At 40.7% G+C, this 9688-nt stretch overlaps 1 protein-coding gene across 1 annotated transcript in view; it reads right to left on the reverse strand.

The window, feature by feature from the left end:
- IL12RB1 (interleukin 12 receptor subunit beta 1) overlaps nucleotides 1-9688 on the reverse strand; it is a 448922-nt gene that overhangs the window by 173166 nt on the left and 266068 nt on the right. Inside the window, exons 7-8 of the mRNA XM_069649246.1 lie at nucleotides 6979-7021; nucleotides 4299-4415 (exon numbers count right to left, since the gene is read on the reverse strand). Coding sequence (XP_069505347.1) covers nucleotides 4299-4415; nucleotides 6979-7021 — 160 coding nt within the window. The remainder of the gene's footprint in view (nucleotides 1-4298; nucleotides 4416-6978; nucleotides 7022-9688) is intronic.

The following is a 9688-nucleotide window of genomic DNA, read 5'->3' on the forward strand; positions in this document are numbered from 1 at the left end:
TAAGCACAGAGGAATTTACTTCATTAAAAGGACGAAGAACCAGATAGTGGATTATCCTCTGCTGCGTGTATCTCAGGTCTAAGGCTACTTTCCACTGGAATGGTCTAGAACACATCTGAGTCCAATCCTATCGGGATATACTCTGCGCCACCTCATTTTCCCAGTTGTTCATGTTTCTTAATATCAAATAGTCTGATTAAGGGGTGGTAATGAGTCGAGATATAGTAGAGGCGGAGGTATTACCCAATTTGTTTGAAATTAATTGATTGTATGGTAAATTTGGCCGAATTCAGCCAGTACCATTTGATCGATTAAATTCAAACAAATTTGGTAATTAATAACGAACATGGGCAGCGGGGGTTGCAGGAGTGACCCCGCCCCCTTTTTTGGCAGTGATTGCCTTGGGGGTTAGCAGGGTGTTACCCACTTCCTGAGTACTGGAGGCAGGGGATGGGAAAAAAAGAGAAAAGCGGACCCTGTGCCATTGGATCCGGCCCGCATAAGAGGGGTGGAACTGACACTGCAGGGTCAGAAGGAAGCGGAGAAGCAAAGCTAAGTGGGGGTAGCAGGGGATGCATTGGGGGGTCAAGGTTTTGCCAGATTTGTCCGCAGCAAAGTTATATTTGTGGCAAAATTGACCACGGTCAATTCCGACACAAAGAATTCTGCCACGGTCAAATCACGTATATCCGAGGAAGATAGGGGCACAGTCTTATAGAGCCTCTGCAGCCGCAGTGTGGCATGTAAACCTGCATTCAGTGTTGCAAAAAAAAGACGTTAAACAGGTTTTCGAGCTGCCTAGATCTATGAATCTCTGAACAATGTAGTTTGTATTTACATTTGAGGAATCCAAAGTCTAGCAAGTTGTACGCTTCAAGGATTTGTTCTACAATCCATACCCTAGCTTCCGGCCTGTATTTCCATGGAATCACACAATTGACCCTCACTCATGCTCGGGTTTCCAAAGCAAGATTCTCTTGACAGAAGACATTTTTCTTCCTTAACGATATTGTTATCCTTCTATTCTACACCATTGATTAGACAGTTCTAATTCTTTAACCACACAGAACACGTGATATTTAAAAGGACAGTTTTTAGAGTAATAATAATAATGACAATAATAATAGTAATAATAATAATAAAAATAATAACAAGAAAATAGAAAGCAGCACAAACATTTAAATAAATCAATGGATCTAATGCGCTCAAAGTTGGCTTCAGCAAAAGAAGCCTTATGTATCAGAATCCTCATTGTTATGCTCTTCCAGCACTCTGGCAGTCATGGAGAGATAAAGAGAACAACAATAGTAAAAACAGATCTCTCCCCAGACAGAGCTTCCTCAAAATGGCCCTCCCTGTAGCAACGGTTCACCATGGGGCCCTTTGTATGCATGACAGATCAGCATGTTGGCACCGGGGCCCCTGTGCATATTCCTGCACAAGCTCTGGCAGAGAGTTCAACATCTCTCAAGCCGGACTTCAAAAACTGATTAAAAAAAAAAGGAAAAAGAAAACTCTCAAGTTCTGGGATTTCTTTGCCACAATTCCTACAGAAAAGAAACACAACATTATACTGGCATTTTATTTGTATCGGCAATGTCTATCACTCGCTACAAAATGTTGATTAACCATATAATGCCCATAATTTTCCTAGTGGCCTCTGCAGGGGCGATCCTGAATTCCAGAAGATGGATGTTGCATCTGTTTCACTAAATGCATCAAACATTGCTTCAGAATCAAGATGTGCTCTTGACAGGGACCAGCCATGTTGTCTCAGACTCGGGAACAAACGACTTCATTTGAATAAGGGAGCATCAAGATGCCATATTAACCCATAGACTGCCTTCTCTATATGCTGTTCCTTATAATTATATTATAAAGCACCAGACCCATCGCTGCTGACCCTTCTACACGAGAGCTTGTAACTCACGGGTGCATTCGATTTGTACAGCGCACCTTTGCTTCCCAGCTAGGTTCACTCTTTGCAAATCCCATGCATACATGCAGGCATGCATAAATCCATACATACATACATGGATGAGTACTTACTACAGATAGGCGTCCGTCTTCCTCGCAATTGAGGTCAAATGCGGCTGAAGATGAGTGCTTGCATCCTGGGGTGGGAGCAGTGATGCTAGAAACAGGCAACGGGGCTTCTGCACCTGCTCGCAGCCACTGATCCAGGCAACAAGCAAGCATTCACAATTCACACTGTAATACATTTCTCCGGAAAATGACTTCCAATTCAATGTAATTACAGGTCGGTTCAATGCATGATGTAACAACATTTTTTTTCCCAGCAACACTTTTAAGAACACTACACCGAATTATTTTAAAATTATTCGTAGGCCAAATGGATTTACCTTGATGCAAAACCTATGTTTATTTATAGTTGGCACATTATATATCCGTAACCATTTGTCTCGTTGTGCCTAGGCGGCCATCTTGTGCAATCAGGGCGTTAATACTGGGTTTCGGAAATATTGTAGTTGGTTTTTGGAGTGAATTACTTGAGTGTCAGTGGGAATAATAGAGGATTATTTGGGCACCTCTAATCTGTAGATAGCTCTGCCTGGCCAAAGTAGAGGTCCCCCCAAACAAAAAGCAGTACCAAACCCAATCGGTCAGACTTTGTAAACTTAGAAGGCATGATGGGTTTTATGAAGTCTGCTCTCAACATTCATGAAGGAAGACCTATAGGCGTTGGCAATGCTGGTTTGTTTTTAGGAAAAACTATTTCACTGTGCCCACTTATTTTGAGTATTTTGAGTAGTTAAAATCTTTTTCATTTATTGTAAAAAATAAACAAGTTTTCTCCAACAGTTATTTCTCATTTGAAATTAACACCTCAATTGTTTCAACCTGAAACACTTATGTGGACAATTTAAATCAAATTCCATATGAAGGTTTACCTTCAAATATTCACATCCCTTCAAATAACAGTTTTTTCCCCACTTATCAAATATGTCTCAATACGAACCAACACATTTCATTATGATTGTGGCGGTAAGACAACAACGGCGCCGGTATTGCTACTGGCGCCGTTGTTACCATGCCGCCATATTACGAGTTCTGCTCGCGGGTGCCACTCTGCACGCCTGGTCAGACCAGGCGTGCAGAGCGGCACCCGCGAGCAGAACAGGATGGTAGCAACTGTACTGTTATGAACGGTACCGCTACTACCAGTCTCCCCATTCCCATTGAGCCCTATAGGGGCTCAATGGGAATGGGGGCATACCGGCTCCGAGTCCCGCGTAAGGGAAATTACCGGGCCCGCCAAGGTCAGAATGGCCCGGTAATTCCCCTTTCGCGGGACCTGGACCCGAGTTTGGTAGTAGCCGTGCCGGTATAAACGGCATGGCTCCCTCCAACCTCGTAATGAGGCCCTGCATTTTTCAGATTGTATTGGCCACTGCTACAGACGAACGTTCGTGCTTACTTTTAAATGCACAACAATTTGTTTGCAGTCATTATTTTCTGATTCAAAGGTACACAACAGAATGGGAATCTAACGGAATATACCACCATTTTGTGGGAATTTCTGCTGGGGATATATGTCTGCTAAGTTTAGAAATGTTCAAGTATTTATTTCAACCACCGGTTGTCCTTTAGTTCTGGCACCAAAACACTTCACTGTGAGTTAAAGGTTAGAACCATTTAGCTCATTTCAAATCTATAAAGATTGGTGCCTGATTCACATAAGAGATGCTCACGTTTAAACTTTGTTAGCACGATTAAGCCATATCTGGGTCTCTCATTACCTGCCTTATGAAGCCAACTGTGTTGAATTAAAAAAAGTCAAATAATGTATTGTTTACATTTAAATTGGGTAGAAATGCATTTGGGACATCAGTGGTATGCAGCCTGCTGCGCCTGCCTATGGAAATGCACAGAAGAATTACGAATAACCCTTCTGTGCCATACACATCCCTCTGTAACTATAGTAACAGGCACACAAGAATGCCAAGTCATTTGCTTCCATTTGTGAGTGTATCCCATGCTTGAATATGACATGTAATCCAAATGTGAAGCCACCGCTGCCCACTCCTCCCCGCATGCCCAGTTCAGTGCACTGACATTAAAGCAGTATCTGTATTTGTTCATCGGAGATGTGCACCTGCTGACCCCCCATGGAGATCATGGCTATGCATACTTGTGCATCTTACCATATGCACGTGCACAAATGCTCACTCAAGGGAAAGGGCAATCTGGAAAGAGATTGGGCCAGAATCGCAAAGCGTTTTTCAAAGGGATGCACCCAGTTAGGCATTCTTCTGTTTTTAGAGAAAGCATCTTACCAGCAGGAACGTTGACAGACGTGCTCCATTCACTCCAAAGGCTTTCTTTGTCTTGAAGTTTGAGGCGTGCTTGGACTTCGAAGGGGAAGTTTTTCTCAAAGTGCAAGGTGCAAGATTCTGCAGAAGAACAAAACACCACAAAGTGCATGGAAAAGCCCATCAAAAACCTGTGAAACGAAATGAAATCCATATGCCACCAGAGAATCCTTGCCCACTATCACCCAAACCAGAGTCGTTGCTAGAGGGTGGGGGGGGGGCAAAGGGGGCTATAGCCCCTGGTCATTTGGTTGTAGCCCCGGATAGAATCTCATGAACCAAAAGACTAGCTAGCCCCCAGTCCTGACAGCTCCGACATCAGCGTAGCCCCAGGTCTTTTCCAGACCTAGCAGCACCCCTGACCCAAACGACTGTCGACCCCACATGCTCTGCAATCCCAAACGACTGTCCACATCCCTGCTCAGTTTAGTGGTTTAGGGACTTGACAATTAAAGAAAGTCCTCTTCCGGCCTGCACACCAAGTACAGTCCTAGTTGCCAATAAAAGCTGAGGAAACCCCTGCAGTCTTCAGCTAGAAAGTGGATTAAGAGGATTCACTGTGTGTGACGTAGTATTGTGCAAGCTCCCCATTCGTTTCTACATTCGTTTGTCACAGAGAATAGCTCCATCTGAAATAAAATGCCATCATCACCCGACCTGGCATGTAATGAAAGATGGAAACCACAATGAAGGATGTATATTCATGGGGTTGGTGAGTACAAAAAGACATGATTTTTTGAGGGACTTCTTATCATGGTATATGTGTGACCACTGCAACCAGTAAATATGGGCTAACTTTGGGAAGAAATCTGAATGGTTGCCTCGTGGCTACCATTAACACCAGTTGGCTTTCACACGAGTGGACGGGGCAGAGATTGCAATAATGCTCATTGAAATATGTTAGAATTTATTTGAGAACTTTGCAGCAAAAGGAATACATTTTAATGTGCCCAACAGATGTGGAAACAAATGCCATCGAGCTGAAAGTACAAGGCATGCCAAAGCTACCAAAAGATAGCGAGTCCTATCCAACGGAGAAACATTTTGCAAACGTACACGAGTGACTCAACTCAACCAGAATGTCACCTTCTTATATATCTATACAACATACCACATTAGCAAATAGTCCATATCTGGATGGTGGTCTGTATTTGTCCTTGCGTAATGGCTGAATTGATAAATTCAACATGTAGGATCCTGCTGATATTTAATGGAATACACTCATTTCTTAAACCTGCACATGAGATTCACTGTGGATTTAATGGAAACAGAGCACAATGTGGCATATACCTGCATTGCTGAACCATCAGCGTACTGCTGAAGAGGTGCCTGAACAATGAGATGCTGGATAAATGACTGGAGCATTAGAATGTTGCAATATATTTGGCTAATTACTTTACAATTTGGCGTTGCATTAAAGGGGGCTGGACGATTTTATTAATCCTTTATTATTGAACCAATGTGTGGCTCTGGTACTTTGGTGGCAAGGGTAAGGAAGATCTTTGGAATGCAAGAATAAGGAGAGGGATTGCTCGGACTGTTATCTATGAAGGTCCAGCAATTAGTGCATCAGTCCTTTGAACCTGTCTTTCGAACACACATAGAAGAAACAACATGCAATAGACATTTTATTCAATATCCCTTTAAGCAAACAGTAATTTATCTAAATATTTCATGCATGAAATTTCATTCAATTATAAAAGCAATTACCAAATAAACAAGTACCTCTTATGCAATTACCAATACCAAATTACCAAGAGCCTCATTGTGTACATCGGATAGTCGGAAAAGCAAGGAGACTTCTATCAACAACAGCTAGTTTGTATTGGTAATGAAAGCAACATTTTGTTTTTGAAGATTATACTATACGTAATAGGAAAGATAATGTTCCTTTTTTTGCAAAATCTGTTAATATACATCACCGGGAAAATCAACAACTGGCAGATGTAACATGAACGTATTGAAATCAGGCCATATGATATAGGAATCAGAATGGCAATGGTATTTCCTTATTAAGTGGAACTGGATTTCATTTAATGTCCAAATGGATGGATCGAAATCTGTTTTTGGGAGGCTTCTTGCTTTGTATTTTAAAAACAGGTAATGGAGAGGAGGCATACAAAAAGAAGTGAGACGTGTCGGTCTGTATAGTATATGGATCCATGATTAAGCCGAGATGTGGGTGAAATGAGACCGCTCCAAATGTGATTTTTGTCTCGTCTTCGCCGAATGGCTGAGTAACAGACCACAATGTGTGTTTAAAATGATCAACATCAACTATAGGGAGCGGGAGAATATCTATGAAGTGGCTTAGAACTGAGACTCAATTTCTTCTTTCTTCTTTGATTTTATTTCTTATGTGGGTGTTTTATTCAGCTCAGACACGCACAATGACTCACTGTAGGGTTCTCGAGTGAAGGAGAGGGGTGGAGTGGAGTAGATGGGTGGCACGTTCACATATGAATGTGTTAAATATAGAGAACTAAGAGCTATTTAGTGATATTGTGTACATGTCAATTCAAGCCAATTTTCCTGAAACCCCAAGTGCAAAGCATGACCGGTAGCCTTCTGTATGGTACTAACAAAGCAGGAATGATGTGAGCCCTTTTTATCCAGCATTGACTTTTCCAAATGTAACACTTACCAAACTCTTGCAAGGGATCCTCATCCGTGAACTTGCATGGTACCTGCAATGGAAGAGAAGAAAGATAACTGTGGACTTGATATACAGAGGGTAGCAGACAAGTCATTAAACATGTCAAAGTCAATGTTCTGGGAAATGTGATGTGCAATCAAATAGTACTTTTAAAGAGAAAGCCATCTTTGAAAGTGCTAAAGCAGCATTGCAGAGTTACCCACCAAGTCTCATGTCGTTTTTGTGGCTTAATGTTAGGGTTCACATTTGGATTGGTGGGTTGTGAGTAACATACCCATGGGCTCAGATTAATGTGATAGGGATATGGTTTTACCTAGTATTTAACCTGAGTTGTTGCCAATTTGAACAGATCTGGTGGATATAGAAACTAGCACCTCCCCATTGGCATTCTACAACAAAATGTTTTCTATCACCAAACCTGGTTTCTCTCAATCCTCCACTAGATCAAACAAGAAAATATTTGATAGCCCCAAATGGTTAGATAAGCAGTCTAGGCCTGCAAGGCAAGCAATATTTAAGGAGCTAAAAAACATACACCCAAAGAACAATTCCAAATATTTTTGTTATGGACTGTTGGTAGCTTTATCTAAAACAATTGGAGGCCATCACAACTGCAGCCTCAACAATCAGAGATATTTCTGGAGAATTGTCTCAGGGGATATTTGTCCAAAGATCACAACATTCTCAATAACTGAACCAAAATGGTTCAACCATTTTATCACTGTTCATCTTGCTAAATCCTGAGACCCGATACATGACGATGGAGTCCAGTGCAATGATACTACATTGAAAATAGTTTCAGTGATGTAGGCCAGATACCATCTAATACTATGATCTTTAGTTTAAAAGACGTACATACCACGCTTAAACTTCAGAAACTCAACAAAGCATCTGGTTCAGACCATTTTCCCATTGATATTTTTGAAGACAAGGGTGCTATTTGGCTCCCATATTAACTAACTTGTTCAATGAATTGAATGCCACTAAAATGATCCAGAGAAGCTTGCAAGGGGCGATTACAATTCCCATCTACAAAACAGGGAGCCGTGATGATCCCCAAAAAGATCTGCTTATATAACGTCTAGATTCTCTAAGTTATATAATACGGTTATAGTACCAAAACCTGAAGAATGGAAGGAGGCAAATAACATTTTATCTCCAGCCCAAATGGGCTTCAGGAAGACTACGTCGATGATATATCAGCAAATTAGCTAAACAATGTTCATTTACTAATATGTCTTTCTTCAAAATCCACCCTTTTTAGTAGCATTTGTGGATTTACAAATGGCATTTGACACAGTCCCGTGAAGCCAACTTTGGGCCATCCAGGCTGACTTGGCAATCCCTGGCTAGCTATTTGATGCAATACATTTATTATATTACTATAACTTTGCAGTGGTTTGTTGCATCAGCTGATTGAACCAAACATTTAACAAACAGTGGAGTCAGACGGGGAAGCTTATTGTATTTGTATATATCTGATATTGCAGATTATTTTAATAACAGAGAAGCAGATACCACCAAACTATAGAATAAGAAATTGGCAATATTCCTTTTCACTGATGATGTGATTTTAATATTAAAAACCCTGTCTGGATTGGAACAACTATTGAAAGCTTTCTCAGCCAAGTATGATGAGAAAGGGCTAATGACCAACTTCACTGAAACCAAAATTATATCCTTATCTGAAAATAATCGTTCTCGACAATTTCAACAGACATATACTGTTGATGACAAAATCATTGAGGAGGTTGATAGCTTCAACCACTTGAGATTACACCTTGAAAAAACAATAAAGTGGTTAGGCCAAATTGGGAAATGTTTAACAACCATAGCCAGAAGGGGCATTACACTCATCAAAACTCGTCGATATGGTGGGTGAACATTGTCACCGCTATAGAAGTATATAAAATGCAGGCTATCTCGCTGCAATTTACATCAGTGAACTTTGGGCTCACTGTAATGTAACTGCATTGGAGAAGTAGAAAAACAAAATCCTCAAATGGGTACTTGGTATACCTTCTTCGGCTACGACTGTGCCCACAAAACTGGATCTAGGCATCTATGGTATATGATTTACAGTTAAGTTTAATCCCATCTTTTACTGGTAGAAACTATGGAATGTAACAGAACTAAATCTTTATTTGATTTTGAAGCCTTACATGACGTGTTGGCATTATGAAAAGCACAGAAAATCCCATGGCTCTTTTATATAAAGAAAACTCTTGGGAAAATGGGTTCATCCTGCTTATGGGATAACCCTTGCACATGTGGTATACATTATACGTCGGTAGTCTATGGTGCTTTTTTTAAAGAGCTATGAGACTCTAGTACGCAACAAACGTTTATCCGCAGAGTACCTTAGGTTCAAGCCTAATTCTAGTTTTGAATAATATCTGGATATTCCATGTCATGAATTTACAAAAACACTTATGACTAAAATGTGACTTGCATATTGCCATTATGCAATTTCACGGCACAATGGAATGGGGAGGAACAGAGTTTTGTAAACATTGTGGTATTAAGAAAGAAGACATATGCCATTTTATGTTTATAGTTCTACTGCACAGTTGTTCCATGAAGTTGTATCTTAGGCCCCTATTGCATATGTATGAAATTAGAATGATAAAAGATCTGCATTACTTGATTAAAACGTTGCATGATGATATTGGACTCAAATCAATATTACTTTTTCTTG

The sequence above is a fragment of the Ambystoma mexicanum genome, chromosome 1p (genome assembly GCF_040938575.1).
Source record: "Ambystoma mexicanum isolate Mex_15411 chromosome 1p, UKY_AmexF1_1, whole genome shotgun sequence".
Classification (NCBI taxonomy): Eukaryota; Metazoa; Chordata; class Amphibia; order Caudata; family Ambystomatidae; genus Ambystoma; species Ambystoma mexicanum.